This window comes from Gekko japonicus, unplaced genomic scaffold (genome assembly GCF_001447785.1).
Source record: "Gekko japonicus isolate JY-2015 unplaced genomic scaffold, Gekko_japonicus_V1.1 scaffold59, whole genome shotgun sequence".
NCBI classification, from domain to species: domain Eukaryota; kingdom Metazoa; phylum Chordata; class Lepidosauria; order Squamata; family Gekkonidae; genus Gekko; species Gekko japonicus.
The window spans coordinates 1,277,217-1,293,843 of NW_015169174.1; the positions used below are offsets into that span (position 1 = coordinate 1,277,217).

General features: G+C 43.7%; 1 protein-coding gene across 2 annotated transcripts in view; it reads left to right on the forward strand.

Moving 5' to 3' along the window:
• Positions 1-16,627, forward strand: part of LOC107114425 (chromosome unknown open reading frame, human C10orf76) — a 216,368-nt gene that overhangs the window by 30,489 nt on the left and 169,252 nt on the right. For both annotated transcript variants that reach the window (XM_015415899.1, XM_015415900.1), the window contains 5 exons: positions 283-358; positions 3,753-3,846; positions 8,028-8,129; positions 13,511-13,569; positions 15,752-15,817. In XM_015415899.1, coding sequence (XP_015271385.1) covers positions 283-358; positions 3,753-3,846; positions 8,028-8,129; positions 13,511-13,569; positions 15,752-15,817 — 397 coding nt within the window. The remainder of the gene's footprint in view (positions 1-282; positions 359-3,752; positions 3,847-8,027; positions 8,130-13,510; positions 13,570-15,751; positions 15,818-16,627) is intronic.

Consider the following 16,627-nt stretch of genomic DNA (forward strand, 5'->3'; position numbering starts at 1 on the left):
CACTGAATGTAGAGCACTTGAAGCTTTATAAAAATGGTAAATGTTAAGTTCTACTGTGCAGAATAAGGGTTAGGCTAGATGTGGTGATGGAAGATCCGTTACTGAATTTCCTCTGTGTGTGTGTGTTTAGTCAATTCTTTATGGTGTTCAGACATTGGGGCCCCTTTGTTATCTGTCTAGTTGGGGTCCAAAGTTGCTGGGGAAGGGGAGAGTGCTTCAACCTGTGCATTACTTCAACAAATAACTGTGTACTTTGTGTGTGGGTTTTTTGTTGTTGTGTAGAACCAATGAGGCTATCCTTTTGGCCCTTTATGAAGCTGTTCACTTGAACCGAAACTTCATCACCGTCTTAGCACAGGTGGGATACAACTCGTTTTATATTATCTCTGGATGGGAAGAATAAGCTAAGCTACAGAATACCTTCTGTCAGGGGTCATTTCGTAGAAAAAGAGGTGCAGAAGCTCATTAGCATAACTTATTAGCATAAGTTATTTGCATATGCCACACCCCCTGACATCACCGGAAGTGTGTCAGAAGGCAACACCCACCACTCAGGCTCCACTGGACTGTTTTGGATTGCTGGCTATTGGGGGGGGGGGAACGTGTAGATCTGTCCTCGCAGAGGAGGGAGAACTTGTACCTGAAGGCGGGGTGGGGTGGGGGGCTCTGCAACTTACCTGGCTGCTTCTTGTTCCTCATGGCCCGACTGAGGGCTGCTGGGAACAAGGGGCAGGGCTTGTTGCATGTGCCCACCCCCTGAGCTCCTTACTGCTGGAGCTCCGCTCCTGTGCGCTCTTGCAGGAAATGACCCCTGCCTTCAGTATGTTGGAGGTATTTGCTATGACATGTTGAGAACTCATCCTGCAAATATAGTGTTGCTCATAATGGTGTACTCACATCATGGTTTTGGCATAAAAGACCTTCCTATTAATTTGATGGATTAGAAGGTATATACCTCGTGCTTTTCTGTCTTTCTCCTCTCTTCCCCTCCCCCCAAAGGTCAGAAGGCTCATCTGTCTGTTTGCAGGACTCCTGGGAGAATTGCTGACTAGCTTGTTATTGAAATTACCTCAAAAACAGAATGAACTGTGTCCTTATCTATTAGTAAATAAAGGAGAAGAGTTTCGAATTTGTAGGATGGCTTACTGGCAGTAGCAAACTGGAGAATTCTCTGTTCTCTCATGACTCGAGTCAGGAGGAGCAGAGATGGCTTCATTCACATGGAATACAGGGCTTAGCTTATTTGTCTCTGGTGACTGGTGTTCAGTATTGTTCTATCCTGACTTCTGAAGTCTTTTCACCATTGATTTCCATAGCTGCCCTTTCTTCTATTTAATATAATGCTAATTTAAAAGCCTTGTTAATGCCATAACTGCGACATTTGGGTACTATCTCTTGGTCTCTGCTCTTGACATCCTATCTTGTGCTGTTTTGTCTCAGTTTTTTCATCTTGTGGATTCTTCTGGATAGTCACAAGTTCTTCTGGGTGTTTTGCCTTTGCACTTCTCATCTGCAAGGTTCTTGTTCTTGAGTGCTCTGATGATCTGCTGTAGTTAATGTGGTGGTTAGGGATGGGCACGAACCTAATCTGAAACCAAATTTCATGGCAAAATTACGCAGGTTGTGGTTTGCAAACTGAGGTTTGTGCCTTCTCACCTCAGTGACCCTCCCATGACTCTTCACATGGTTATCAGGAGCTTCATGCAGTGTGATACGGGGGGGGGGGGGGGGGGGGGGGTTTGTATGGCTTGCATCTATTTCAGCCTAATAGCTGACAGGTGCAGTAGTCCCACTTTTAGGCTGAAATGGATGCAAGCCATTTCAGCGATCCCTTTTGCTCCTTCCCAAGGTGTGTGTGGGGGGAGCGAAAGGGATTGTTGAAATGGCCTACATCCATTTAAATAACAGCAGGGCTGGTGCGCCTGTCAGCTGTTAAGCTGAAATAGATGCAAGCTATTTGGGCAATCCCTTTCACTCCCCTCTGCTTCCAAGCAGAGGGGAGTGAAATGGATGGGTTTAATGGCTTGCAGCCTTTTAAACCTAACAGCTGCCATTAAACCGTTTTGTTTTGCTCCCCCCACTTCAAAGCAAAGCGGACTCCTGGGTGATCCCTCCTTTCTCCCAGTGGCAGCTTGCTGTGGCCAGGAGAAAGGCGGCCCAAACTGGCTGGTTCAGTTCAGGCATTTTTGCTCGGTTTGGTTTGGTGTTTGGTTTGGGTACACCCTGAACTGAACCAGAACTTTCTGGTTCGTGCCCATCCCTAGTGGTGATATTGCTTCCAGTTAGAATCGAATTAGTCTAAATATGACCCAGCCAATGTTTCCACTAAAATGTGGAGTCTTGTGAGCAAAAATCCTACTTTGGGAGCTACTGGCATTGAAGTTGTGAGCGAGCGATTTGGCTGCTGCATAAATCAGTCTGCTCTGGAGCCCCATCCTTCCTGAGTGAAGACAAAAACGTGTGAGCCGGAGGCTAAAAAACTATGAGCTAGCTCACACTAACTCAGCTTAGAGGGAACACTGGACCCAGCTAGTATCATAGCCAATAGCACACTTACTATGCTTAGACAAATTGCTTGAAGTCTTGTTTATTCCTTTGTTCCTTCAGATAATAAGCCTGACATACAAAGTTGGGTACTTTCCTTGCAACAGTGTCCAAACTGTATATGCAACTTGAGTTTCTTTATTCTGTTTATGTCAGATTTGCTTAGTCTGTGGGCTACAGAATAAAGTTAAGAAGGGTGTATGTTGGTTTAATAGATTTTTGGAAGCTATGCTATAACTTGCACTATACTTGAGGTTCTGTTTCAGAAATGTTGTACCAGTGTCTTGCTGCTAGGCGGTGCTATTATCTCTTGACTGGCATAGCAGTTATAAAACCCTCTTACAGGAAAAATGCAAGTTTTTATTCCAAGGAAACAGGGTTGTAAGATTTCAATGGGCAGTTTATTTCAGAGCTTGCCTTGGACAATGATTTCAAAAGTTGAGTCTGCAACATTTAGCTATGTGTACTTGTTCTCTTATGAGACGATGAGCTGATGAAGAGTCCATTAATAAACTAGACATTCTAGTTCCCTGTCATGGCAGGCCCCTGCATGAAATTCCATGAAATGCTGTGCAATTAAAAGCAGATTGGTAGTTCTAGAACACATTTCAAATCATTGCACTGCTTGCTGCTGAGAGAACATTTGGAGGTGCGTCGATATGAAAGGCACTGTGTGAAACAGACTTCATTACTTCACTGTTGGATATAAAATAGAATAGTATGCTGATCTGAAATCTTGCTGGTTCTCATGGATGACTGTGACACAAATGGAGCCCTGTGGAGAATAAAGTTAAATCAGAAATTAGTTGTGAACCTGTTGGCTGAGGTGAAATGTGGAGAGGAACTAGTAGAAAAGACAAGGGAGTACCAATAATATTTCTGTAGTCCTGTTCTTGACACATGTGGGTTAAGTGCTTGGGTGGCAAACTGATGCGCTAACTGCTCTTTTATTAGGAATGTGTGAGGAAATGTAAGGACAGGGGGTGGGGTGGGAACTATAGACTCACTTGTATGTTTTGCAAGGCAGCAATCTGTGAGCACTCATGTTTGAGATTTTCCCCACAGACGAAAGTGACAGCTAGTTTTTCATGTCCAGGTAGAAGGAAAATAGAATTCCAGGAATGGTGTAAAACTAGAGCAAATGCATCTTACACTCTCCAGCATACAGTATTTGGAATATAAATTGTCTACATGTGTTTCATTCCTAGAGTCATCCTGAAATTGGATTGGTGACGATTCCAGCAAGTCCAGTTCCAACAACTCCAGTCACACCGCTTGGTACTACACCACCTTCTTCTGATGGTGAGCCATTCTACCCTCTGCTCTGGTCTACTGTATATGCCAATGAGTAAGGTCGCAGGTGGCCTGCTCTGCCAATATGGAACTAAATTATATTTCTCTTAGGTTAAAAACATGAATTTCAGTTTCATCCAGCCAACAGTGAGATTGGGTTACAGCTCTGTGGTTTCATGTACCTCGGTTATAAACTGGTCCTAGATGATTTCTGGGGCTGTTTCTGTGAAGTGTGAAAGCCATTGTCCTTGGTAAATAGGATTCCAGTATGGGGTTGGGCTTGCAAAACTGCTGGGGTCATTCTGGAGAAATTAAGATCAGTTGTCCATCCATGATTGCCTAGTTCCTCTGTGTTTACTGAGTGCTTTGTGTGCCACAAATGGCTAAACGGAAGAATGAGATGGGTTTGAATAGAGCTTTGTTTGTAAGCATCTTGGGGTGAGAGCTGCATATGTTACCCTCTCATAGCTGCTATTCAGGTCATTCTGATATCCTGGCAGAAGAGTATTCTTCTCTGGGAGGATAAATTCTGCCTGGTTGCCATGGATATCAAAACCCTCAGTTTAAAGAAATTATCTCTTCCACTTCTCTGCGCGTATGTATTCCATATGATTGTGAGGGCTGGGAGTGCTTAGGCTTCTTTCAAATTGTTCATTGCAAATACATCCACCTACACACTTTTTTATACAGTGGGCAAAATTTGTGCTTACCTTCAGTTTGTGTTCTCTCTCTCCCTCCCTCCCTCCCTCCCTCCCCCTCTCTCCCTCTCTCCCCCCCTTCCATCCCTTCCCCCCTCCTCTCATATTTGCATAGACAGACCCAGACTACTGCAAACAGGCATAGTAAGCATTGCCTTTCCTGGTGCTGGGAGGTTGATTAACAATAATAAGGCAATTTTTGTCTTGACCTGCACCAATACTGTCAAAGATTGTTATGCTTTTCAGCCCTTCTCTGTGATCCTGAGCACAAGTCTTGCTCCCATGGTTTTTGGCTTTGTTTTTTAAAAGGCATGCCAGAATGATCCCTACCCATGCCCCCAAACCTACAAATGTAATAATTTTATGTTGGCTCATAATGAGAGATAGAGACCTTAGATGCAAAGCAGGAAAAAGAAAACACTTTTCTTTTAAATGTGCCTTTTCAAAAACAATTAGGTGGAACCTTGTATGTTCAGTTTTGGACATTTCCACATGCTGATAGGATTTGCAAATGGGCTTAAGGTCTGAGACTCAGTTCCTCAGAACCTTGCTGGTACTGTTGATTAAAGCCCTTTTTCAAATTTCACAATAATACATGGTCTTTTCATGAAAAAGTGAAAGCTGCAGGGGCTGAGCTATGATAAGTAGTGACTGCTTCTGCACAGTGATTTTTTTTAAAAACCAACCTTTTCCTGTTGTTTGAACTGCGTCGAAGGTGCCTGTCACCATGGTATCTTAAGTGCTAATTTTGCTTGCTGCTGTTAAATATTCATTCATGGTGTGCATCATAGCAGCTCCAAAAGGACCCATTATGGCTATTGAATACATATTAGTTAAATCTTAGTGGATTTAGGGGGCTACTGTGATGGTGGTTGTGCAGCTGTGCAGAGGGATCTGTTAGCAGTGAGCCAAGAGCAGCATTGCCATAGTCTAGTTTTAGGGTGATAGTAGCATAGAGGAATGGGATTGTTGCATCCAAAACACAGCCCCGTTTGTGAGCCAAATGTAGTTGCAAAAGGCAGTCTTAGCAATAGTGTTGACTTGCTTCTCTATCCATGGTCAGGTCCAAAAGTACCCCCAGGTTCTTAACTCAGTGTACTGATCTGAAAGGCGCCTCATCTAAAGTGGGTGATGTGAAGTCCCCTTTAGGATGCGAGCCATCCTGACTAGCATGACCTTCATCTTGTCTGTATTCAGCTTTAGCTTGTTCATGTGTAGTCATTTGACCATGGGATCCAGGCATTAACCAAGGACTCAAGCAGCACCATCTGGAGGCTTAGTCAGAGATAGATAGCGGGATGTTGTAAGTATATTGATGATATCCAACTCCAAAGCTACCAACAATTTCATTAAGTGGTCTCCCTTTAATATGAACATAAGGGAAGAACAGGTCCCTGAGGTACCCCACAGTGGCCAACAGAAGCTGCTAGTCGCATTATTTTTTTAGTTCCTGATTTCACTGGTTTCTTATGGAGCTGTTCGCCTGTTTTATGACTGTTTAAACATAATTTTTTACACATGTGGGTCTCCTGCTTTCTGTGTAAAACAGGTTTATTTCATCCCTTTTTCAGTAACAACGAGTGATTTGCCCCTTCATCTGCTGTTGTTCTTGTCCAATTACTCATATTGTCCAATTACTCCCATTATTTAGCCTTTTGAGTTTACTTATTTACTTTGCATCAAAAAGACCAGTTCATTTATCTCCTTTCTCACACCTCTGTCTAACTCATGCAGGTTAATTGTCGCTTGCCTTAATAATATTTTTGTCTATGTTCTAGAGGTGTGGTTTTCTTTGAAGGACCAATATGGGATACTATGCTTAGGTTTGTTCCTTTAGGAGGATAGAATACTAGAATCTTAAGGCATGAAAGTTCATGATTAAGCATTCCTTTTAATGACAACTCCCTGAACAATAGATGTACACTTTAAGCTTTTTTTTCCTAATGAATTTCAGTCATATGACTTGGAAAGTTAGGCTCAAGATGAAAATCTTAGACATAGAACCATCCAAAAAACCTGCATTGTGAACTAGTTTGCATTGTGAACTAGTCATGACATTCACTTGTATCCCTGCTTCCCACAGGTGTCCCTTGGCCTGTACAGCTTCAGTGCTGATGCTGGTTTCTGTACCATGCTTTGAGCTGCTTTTAATTAACAAGCATTGGCAGTTCTGAGAAAATCATAATGGAAGGTGGATGTGTAAGGGGCTGTCTCTTCAGGAATGAAAAGTTTCTTATGAAGTCTTGAGATCTTCTGAAGTCAGAATATATTCAAAGTTTCTAAAGATTAGTCTAGGTCATTTCTGGCCTTCTAAATAACAGAATTGTTGGTCTAACGTGCCATAAGACTCCTGTTTATTTTGGGAAGCATTCTGAAAGACCTAAGAGATACATTATTGGCTGAAATAGTCTCAAACTGTTTTGGTTGAAGTAAGTACACTCTTGATCTCTGTTGTGGCTCTTGTTTGAGTTGCGGAAGAGAAGGCAGCAATATACACATAAGGTTGGAAGGAGCACCATTTCATTATGTTTTAAGAGTTCAGGTATGATTTTTAAATGCTGCAATGTCTCCAGCTAAGAATGATTTTTTTCTCCATATACCCTCTGCCCCATGAAGAAGTGCACAACTCTTTGTTGTAGTGGTTGATAATTAGTTAAAAGACAAAGATGAATAGGCCTTTCAGAATGGCAGTGTAGGTCCATTTGGAGGACAAAGGCCCCTGAATGTGAGGTTGTATGATTTAAGGTGATCCAAAACTTATATTTGGGTTCAAAGCTTTTAAATTATCCTCAATATTTTTGATTAGATTCACAAAAAAGGAACTGGGAAACAGATTCATCCTTATCAGGTACTGATGGTGCCAGCAGAAGAATATGTCAGATCTGGAAGCAGTGACATGAACTGAAAGGAAAATATGAGCTCAGAGCTGGGCTTCAGCTGAAGTTGGTTTTACTGTTCCCCACTGCTTCAGTAGCATCACTTGAGGAGTGATGAAGAAGGCATGTGAAAGATGGATGAGGAACCAGTGGAGAACATGTTAAACTGGATTAGCATGTCCTTTGTTGCCTCTTGCTTGAGTTCCATGCCTCAGTGAACCAGTTGTATTGGGACTAAACAGCTGGCTCCTCTTGAGCTTTTGGGGTTCCTCTTTCTTCATGAAAATTTCAGGGTTTTACCTGAATAGCAGCTTGTCAGGAAGGATTGTGAGAGAGTTGCCTAAATGAACTTTTGTATGGGCATTCTGTTTGTGGTGTTTGCTCAATGTCTGTGGTGTTTGTCTCATTGTAATGGAGGTTCAACCAGTTGACTGACTGTCTTCAACCCCCAATATTGTGATATCTGTATTGGCATTGCCTAGCACCACAGACAGTTATGAGGAAATTTTTTTGAAAGATTGGATGTTGCTGTAATAGGGGCATCTTCTTTACCTTAGGGTACCTTAGGAAACTTGTGTGTGCTGATGGTGATCAAATCTTATCTGCTCTTTCCCAGTTATAAGTACTGTGGAACTCCCTCTGGATGCTGATGTGCAGACTAGCAACCTGCTGATAACTTTCTTAAAGTACAGCTCCATCGTCATGCAGGACACCAAAGGTAAGCAGTTCTGTTGACACAGTTTTACAGTTCTGGAATCTGTTGGGGAGGAAGGGGGTGTTGCTGGTTGGTCTGCATACAGAAATCTACCTGGACTCCCCATGGAGATGAAGGTTCTGCACACTGAGAGAATGAATTGATTTCTCATTACCAGATGGCAATTACTGGAGAATAGGAAGCCTTGGTGCTGAAGGGAGGGAAGCCAATTATAGAAAGGGAAAAATTGTAGCTCATAATAACCAGAGGAGTCTCAGCATGTCCTCCCATAAGGCAAAGTGGATCTAATTTTCAGCTATGTGAGGGGAGGAAAGGAAGTTGAGATTTCCATTGTATATAGTAACTGCCGTTCAAAGAATGCCAAGAGGGACAGTGCACAAAACAGAACTCTGAGTCAAGAATAGACCCTTCACTACTCACTAGTTATGCTTCATATGCTCTGGCTGGCAAAGGTTTTGCAGTGGTGTAGGAAGGCTAACATGATATGGCAGGAAACACAGCTGGGTTATAGATATTTTGCCTCTGGTGATGCTGGATCATGCATGTGCAAATATATGTATTCTGCCTATGCTACAATGAGCCCCGTTGGCCTATTCAGAACCAGGGGGTTATTTATTTATGAATATATTTGTACCAAGCCTTTCTTCTTGGCTCAATATGACATAGGCAGTAATTAACACATTACAGATTAGAACCAGACAGGGGTCTTTTGGGGCTGGAGTGCACCGGAGCGCTGCTCCGGGAGCTCAGGAGCTGGCAAAATGGCGGTGGCAGCAAGCCCCGCCCCCAGCTTCCCACACTGCGGCCCATCGCCATCTTTTCAGGGCCCACGCCGGAGCGCCGTGACCTGGGGAGGCCTGAGGAGGCCCTTCGCCACTTTCCCGGGCCAACGCCAGAGCGCTGCGGGCCTGAGGAGGCCCATCGCTGCCCTCCCGGGGCCCGCATCAGAGTGCTGCGTCCCCGGGAAGGCCTGAGGAGGCCTGTCGCTGCCTTCCCGGGGTCCGCGCCAGAGCGCTGCGGCCTGGAGGAGGCCAGAGGATTCCCATTGCTGCCTCCCCAGGCCAGCGCCAGAGCGCTGCGGCCTGGGGGAGGCCGGAAGACGCTCCCCGCCACCTCCCTGGGCCAGCGCCAGAGCACTGCGGCCTGGGGGAGGCCAGAAGAGGCCCCCCGCCGCCTCCTGGGGTAAGTGAGGGATCTGCGGGGGGTGGCAGAGGCTTGATTGGGGGGGTGGGGTGGGAGAGCCTCCCCCCCATCTCTTTGCCCTCTTTCATTCCCTCCTTTCCTTCCCCTTTCCTTTTCTTTCCCTCCTTTTCTTTCTCTCTTTCCGTCTCTTCCTTCCTTCCTCTCCTTTCCTTCCTTTGTTACTTCTCTCTACTCTCTCTCTCCTTCCCTATTTCCTCCTTCTGCAGCCCAACTCTAGTGAGAAGGGGTTTAAATTTTAAACCCCTTCTCTCTTCGCTTCCCCCCCCCTGCTGGCTGGGGAAGGGAAGTGGAGGCTTTTGAAGATGCCTCCCCCCCTTTTGCTTCCCCTTCTGACATCACTTCCAGTGATGTCAGGGGGTGTTGCATATGCTAATGAGCTATTATGCTAATAGCCTAGTAGCTCATTAGCATACCATATGCTAATGAGCTCCTGCAGCTCTTTTTCCACGAAATGACCCCTGGAACCAGATAACATAAAACCCTCAAAAGACGCCTGCTGTTCCTACCGTATCAAAAACCCAGGCAAACAAGCAAGCCTTGCAGCATCTCTTAAAGATGTTCGTTGAGGGGTCTCTCTCACCTCTTCAGGGAGCCCATTCTTCAGAGTGAAAGCTGCAATGGAAAATGCCCAGGCTGTGGTTGATATCAGGTGAGCTACCCTAAATAGAGGAGCAGCTAGCAGGTTGCAGCCTGAATACTGTAGTTGGCACACGGGAACATATGTGGGCCCTCGGCTGTGAAAGGCTTTAAAGGTCATAAGCAGTACCTTGAATCGAACTCAGAAGCAAACTGGCAGCCACTGTAGCTATTTCAAAATAGGCAAAGTTCTCACTGAATAGCCCTTGCCAATAATTGGGCTGCTGTATTCGGGACCAGCTGCAGTTTTGGGATTACATCAACACAAAGAACCACTGTGATAAAATTGACAATCACATTTAATAATTCCTATGAACATCAATAAAAACTCATGCAATGTAGCTCAGGAAATTCTAACATATTCAAGAAAAAGTCCAAAATCCTCTTATGAGCACCTGGTTTTATACTCATTTCAACAATCAGGTGCTCTGTAGTGGATTATAGGAGTAACATTTCAGTCTTCATGCCTGAAAGGAGAGAATGAAGATTCCCAGTCACTTCCCACAATTAGAAAAGACACCTTTAGACATTTATCTGCTAGTTTGACATATCTATTGCTTTACAATTTTTGACCTTATAACCTTAACTAGTTATTTAGTGTCACTTTGCATATCTTGATCATCATCATGTTGCATGTTAATTTGCTGTTTATTCTCTGGCTATAAGTTTAAACCTTGCCTGCCATTCTAAAGTATTTGATAAAGTGTGTGTGCACACAAAAGCTCATACCTTGAATAAACCTTTCTTGGTCTTGGGCCGTGGTCACACGTTAAGGAAATTGTGATTTGTTCCCAAGTATAATTTAATCGGGAATATTTTTCTTTGGGTTGGGATGATCACATATCCCTCCCCGAACGGGAAGCATTGAGCGAGGAGGCTCTGGGCACCGTCTAGATGCAGCCGTCCCCTCTCTCCCCACCGCCCGCTCGCCTGCCAACCCGTCCGGCACTTTCTTCCCCCTGCTCGCCTCCAGCAACTTTCCCCACCGCCTCCTGCTACCCAACCAGCCTAGTAGCTCATTAGCATACCATATGCTAATGAGCTCCTGCAGCTCTTTTTCTACGAAATGACCCCTGGAACCTGGGGCGCACTCTGCCGCTCGCTCGCCTGCAAGCCTGCCGGCACTTCCTTCCCCGACCACCTCCCACCCCCAGCAACTTTCCATTCCGCCTCCTGCTGCCCGCCGCAGCTTCACTCCTGGGGCGGGCAGGAACTTTTTCCGCACTTGATGAGCACATGAACGTTTTAAATAATTAATTTTTTAAGCACAGGATTGCTCAAGCGCTCAGCTGGAAGCTGTAAAAAAACCACAAACCTTGTAGCGCCAAGAACGGTCAGACGGCCTTAATCGCAATCATTGCGAGAGGTGGCTGTCCAGATGGGCGAAATCGCGCATTCAGAACGCAAATACTAGGAAAATACTTGATTTTCCCGGTGCAGGAAAATGCGCTAGAGAACCGGGATCATTGCGGGAGTGAGCCTGCTTCAGCATGGGAGGCGGATTGGCCCTTCTGATCAGCATCTTTAAATGTGGTTGAGAACAGCTGCGAACCCCAATCAAAAGGACCATGTGACAGCACCCTTAAAGGTGCCATTGGACTCTAAATTTGTTCTACTGCTTCAGATGAACACAGCTGACCAACTGGATCTTTTTTCTCTCCATGCTAGCTAGTTGTGAGCACATACTTTACATCTGTTGCACCACAGGATGGGAATAGCTGACAATTGTGTAATGCATTTTGCTTGGATCCCACCCTTGACAGCATCCAAAAGTTAACTTTTGAGGATGAGCCAAAGTATCAATTATAAATGCTTTTTGTCAGCTGTAGCAAGGTATCATTCAGTTCCTTTTAAGTTTCCAGCTTGATTTCTATAAGTACACGTGAAGATACCCAGCAGGAAACCATAAAGTTTATTTTTATTCAGTCATGCCCTGTGCATTTTCTGAGAGGAAATTTACAGTTATTGCATTATTTATTCACAAGTAACTTTTACTGGGGTTGCTCCTTAATTCTCTGCATGTGTGTTTTAAAGAAATTCATCTAATGATTCCAGGGTAAGTTTGTTTTTGCAAGATTTAAATGCTGTACTTCTTATAGTAGTTCTCCAGCCATACCTGTTTAAGTTTGTTTTTGCAAGATTTAAATGCTGTACTTCTTGTAGTAGTTCTCCAGCCATACCTGTTTAACTGGATTATTTTGCTATTGATTATTAGCAATATGGAGTGCTTGGTGAGGTGGCACATAACTTTTTAAATAAATCTCCCTAGCCGCCACCCTCATACTGACATTTCCCATTCATTAAAGGTTCTCTAGTCCCACTTTCCCTTGCCAGAGATAAGGAGGAAGCAAGCTTCAGTTACGCACCTGATTGCACAGAATTGGCTTGGTATGAGAACTCCTCCCACCCGGCTCTCTTCCCATCCGCTCCCAAGGCCAAAATTAGGATCCCTCTCAGGGGATCTGTGCTACTTTCATAATGCGCTTAGGGCTTGCAAAGAGTAGTCAGTTGTTCTGATGCTGAAATACAGAGCACTGCTGTATGTATCACAGATCTATGTCCAATGATGTGCTATCAAATGTAGCGCATCACTTGTAAGGTCTATAATTTGTCGTGCAAGTACTTAGTGTAGAGCAGTAATGCTTATGATGTAATCCCCAGGGAAGAAATATGACTCTGGCAGCACCTGAACAATAAGCCTCAAGATCTTTCCATAAAAAGATAACAAGGCTCTAGGATATTAGAGCTCTCCAGGGCTATTTCCTTGGCTGTGCCAGAAAAGAAGCATTTTAATTTGTTTTTTAAATCATTATCACTTGATACTTAGCCTGTTACCTGTACTTAAATATATAGATGTAGTTGTTTATCATCATCCCTTACATATAAGTTTGAGATGGTCTCTATTTGTAAGGACTCTTTGTCCCAGTATGGGAGATCGAACAATTTAATTCAGATAGTGGACTAACACAGACTGGAGCCCCAAAAAGTGGGAACTAGTTATGTCTTTTGTGTTCAAGGAAGTCCTGATCTCTTGGTAACAGTTCACCTGTCCTCTTTTTCCACATTTGGGGAAATCATGCTGCTTATTAGAGCACAAAGTAGCATACTTCAAAGGGTCTTTTTACCTCTTGTTACTGATAGTTGCTTATCACTATAGGTCTTGAAGAGTTCGTTATACTCTCAAACAAGGAGTAGCATTGACTTCTATTTGCAAATTAAGCTCTAAGAGCATCAGTAAATGGGCTAATTGGCCTTTTCTTATAGACAACAGGTCAAAAACCAGCAGAAAATATAACGCTGGAGATGCAAAAAGACAAGAGACAGGACAGACTGAAACTAGCCATTTGTTTGATAGAAAAGGCCTTGTTATAGACATCTGGGATGCTATAGTTTCTCTGCATTGATCTGTAGATAAAAAGCTGCTGGTGCTTCACTTCTTGCTGTTTTTCAGCCCATGAGGCTCTGTGCTTCCTGATCTGCATACTGACCCTTTGACACATCAAGGTTTAGTGTCTCATGTGGGACCTGTTGTTGTTCATTTGCAGATGAACACCGGCTCCATAGTGGCAAGCTCTGTCTGATTATCCTGACCTGCATAGCTGAGGTAAGCCCCCTTGCCTGTGTCCCCCTTCTCATTAGACATGCATCAATCTCTAGCCCTGTGACCTGGCGCTATGTTTGCATTTCATTTCCCTCATATCTTTTGGAAGCTGAATTTACAACCAGTGCAGCTATAATTTGCTGAGGAACTGTAAACCAAACAAGTCTGCTTTCTAGTCTTCTACTTTTACTCTAAGATAGAATGCTTAGTGTATCAAAATGCCGGAGATCATTTAGAATCATCTGTCCTTCCTGGATGTAAAAGAAAACTGGTACTCCTACAGCAAGAAGAGGTACACTTTGTTCAAGTACAACCAAGGCACACGAGGTAGAGAGAGAATAGCTTGGGCAGAAATTATCAGAACCGGAAAACTTTTGACTTTGGTGTGCCTTAGATCATTCCAACCTCCAAGATGAGGTCTCCTTTTTGAATTAAAATGGAAGTGCAAGTTTAAACCCAAACAGGAAGGATTTGGTTTTGCTTTTTTAGCATTAAAGCACTGTCCTTTTACTTACGTCAGCTCTCTCTAACAGTGCTGTGCAATGATTTGTTTTTCGAAGGGTATCAAGATATTGTAAAATGACTATTTTATTTTATAAAGATGTTAGCAATTAGCTCTTCCAGTCGGCACCTGTGCAGCATGTAGATAACAGGAGACAAAAAAATTATTGCCTGGGTCTATACAGGGCATGTTTGACCATGGAGTTAAAGGGAGTGAATATTTATTGCTATATTCGGTTGTGCGTTATACAGAATGTGACTTGATTTAGAGTTGATCTTAGAATGAGTTCTGCCTGAGGGCTGAGGCTGCTGAGTCATCTTCCAGTGGCACAAGCTGTAATAATTCCTCTGGTGATGGGCCCATCAAAATGCCACCATAAAGCTTTCTTCTTGCATTACTACAGGAGAGAGGAGAAACTTCCTACTGAATTCTGCAAAGCACATTAATAGTGTCCTGGTCTTTTGCGTTAGGATGAGCAGATGTGAAGTTAACATCATCCATAATTTTTAACAATACTCTGGTGCTCTGTGGAGAACCTGGTCATTTGGCGCGTGGGGGGGGGGGATGTTACCCAGATCAATACACATGAAAGTCCCGTACTGTTCAGAGAATTCTCTTTTTGTGTTGAGTCAGACACATGTCACTAGGGCAATTAATTGATTCAGAGCTGATCTGTCTATATGTGGGTGCCAGTCTGGGGCAGTGCTCTGAAGGAGCAAGAAGCAAAATAATTATTTCAATAAGAGAAATCTTTATTTCCCTAATGAGATTCAGAATGGAAAAATAGAAAGGCAGGAGTAGGTAAAATGAACTGATACATGTTGGGGAGGAACATTGGGTATGGCAAGCTGGGGTGCTTAGGGAGAATAAGGGGCAGAAAGAAAGCATACATTGCCTGATCCTGTTGAGAAAAGAAGTCTGAGGAATTCAGTCCTGAGTGGTGGTGAAGAGTAGATGTGGGGATGAAGCTAGCCATAAAGTTGGGGAAGGAGTCTTGGGGTGCAGAACCAGCTTTCAGAGTAGGTGGCCAGAGGGGGATTTTTATCCACCTTTAATTATATCAGCAGGGGAGCAGGAGCTCACAGGGAGGGGATTGGACTCAAAAGCTGCAGTTTTGAGTTCTGCTGGTGGATTAAAAATAACTGCCAAAGGTGTCTTATGAGGGGATCCCAATGGAGGTGTTTGTGACTGGGTTACTGGCACAGAGGACCAACTTGGGCTGGTCTGGCAAAGGTTGCACAGTGTTTGGATTGCACATATTCAGTCTGACAATGGCTGGGGCAGAGCTGGACTCTCTGCCTAGGAGCTCAGTTTCATGAAGTTGGGGAGTGGCATCAGCTATGGTGGAATCATGATCCTATTGTCTCAGCAGTCGGGGTCATTAGGGAAAGGGGACCTCCAGCGTCTGGACGAAGGGCCTTAAACTCCATAGAGCATTCAGACAGGTACCTTGTTCCTAGTTTGAGAGTGCCCTGAAAGATCTTGCTGTTCTCAGGACTTGCCTTTATATTAAACTGGATATTTTATCCAGGAAGCCAGGAGTTCTTGAGTGGACACAAATGGTGTGTGGGTGGCCTACTTGAAAGCCTTTATCAGGATGTTTACTTGTAGTTGTTTGGTTGAATGTTGCTTTTCACTTTGGTTTTGTGTTAAAATGTATGGTGATGCTTCTTTCTTTGCTAGGACCAGTATGCTAATGCTTTTCTGCATGACGACAACATGAATTTCCGGGTAAACCTCCACAGAATGGTGAGTCTTCCTCATTAAAGATCTCTGCTTCATCAGGGTTGGAAAGAGTCTCTTAGAATCATTAGCTGCTCATGTCTTTTGTGTCATTCCAGGCAAGTAGTTGTTTTGGTATCAGAGATGCATGGTGAGGCTAGGAGTCAAACAGTAGATAAATGAATTGGATCTTTTTTTTTAAGGCTAAAATATGTCTCACTTTATTATTTGGTAGTGAAATAGTAATGTTTCACATTCAGCTAGAAGCTGGCTGCATCTGAAGGGCTTTGAGGAAAGGGGACATCTTGACAAGTGCTGCAGCATGAAGGATGAAGATTTAACATACTGTACTTCTAGATTGCCTCCTGCAGGACAAATGGTAGCTCCAGGGGACCAGTAAATTAGAAAAATGCTGGGAGGGGGTGTTAACTGCTGTCTTACCAAAGTTAGCACTTAAAGAAACACACTGAAGGATCACATCTTATTTATTAGCGCTGAAAGTTCAGTGTGGATTTATACATTGAGAACCAGTATGGTGTAATGTTGAACTAGGTTTCAGGACAGAGCCAGGTTCAAATCCCTTCTCTGCCATGGAAGCTTGCTGGGTGACCTTGGGCCAGTCACCCACACACAGCCCTTATCCACCTCACAAGATTGTTGTAAGTGTAAAATGGAGAAGAAAAGAACAATATTAAGCTGCTTTGAGACCTCATTGCGAAGAAGGGTAGGATATAAATAAAGTAAATAAGCATATTAAATGACCTGTGGTTGTTAGAGTACTTAAAGCTGTAGTAATTCTTATGCATTCAAACTTCATAAATTAATCCTGAGAAGACT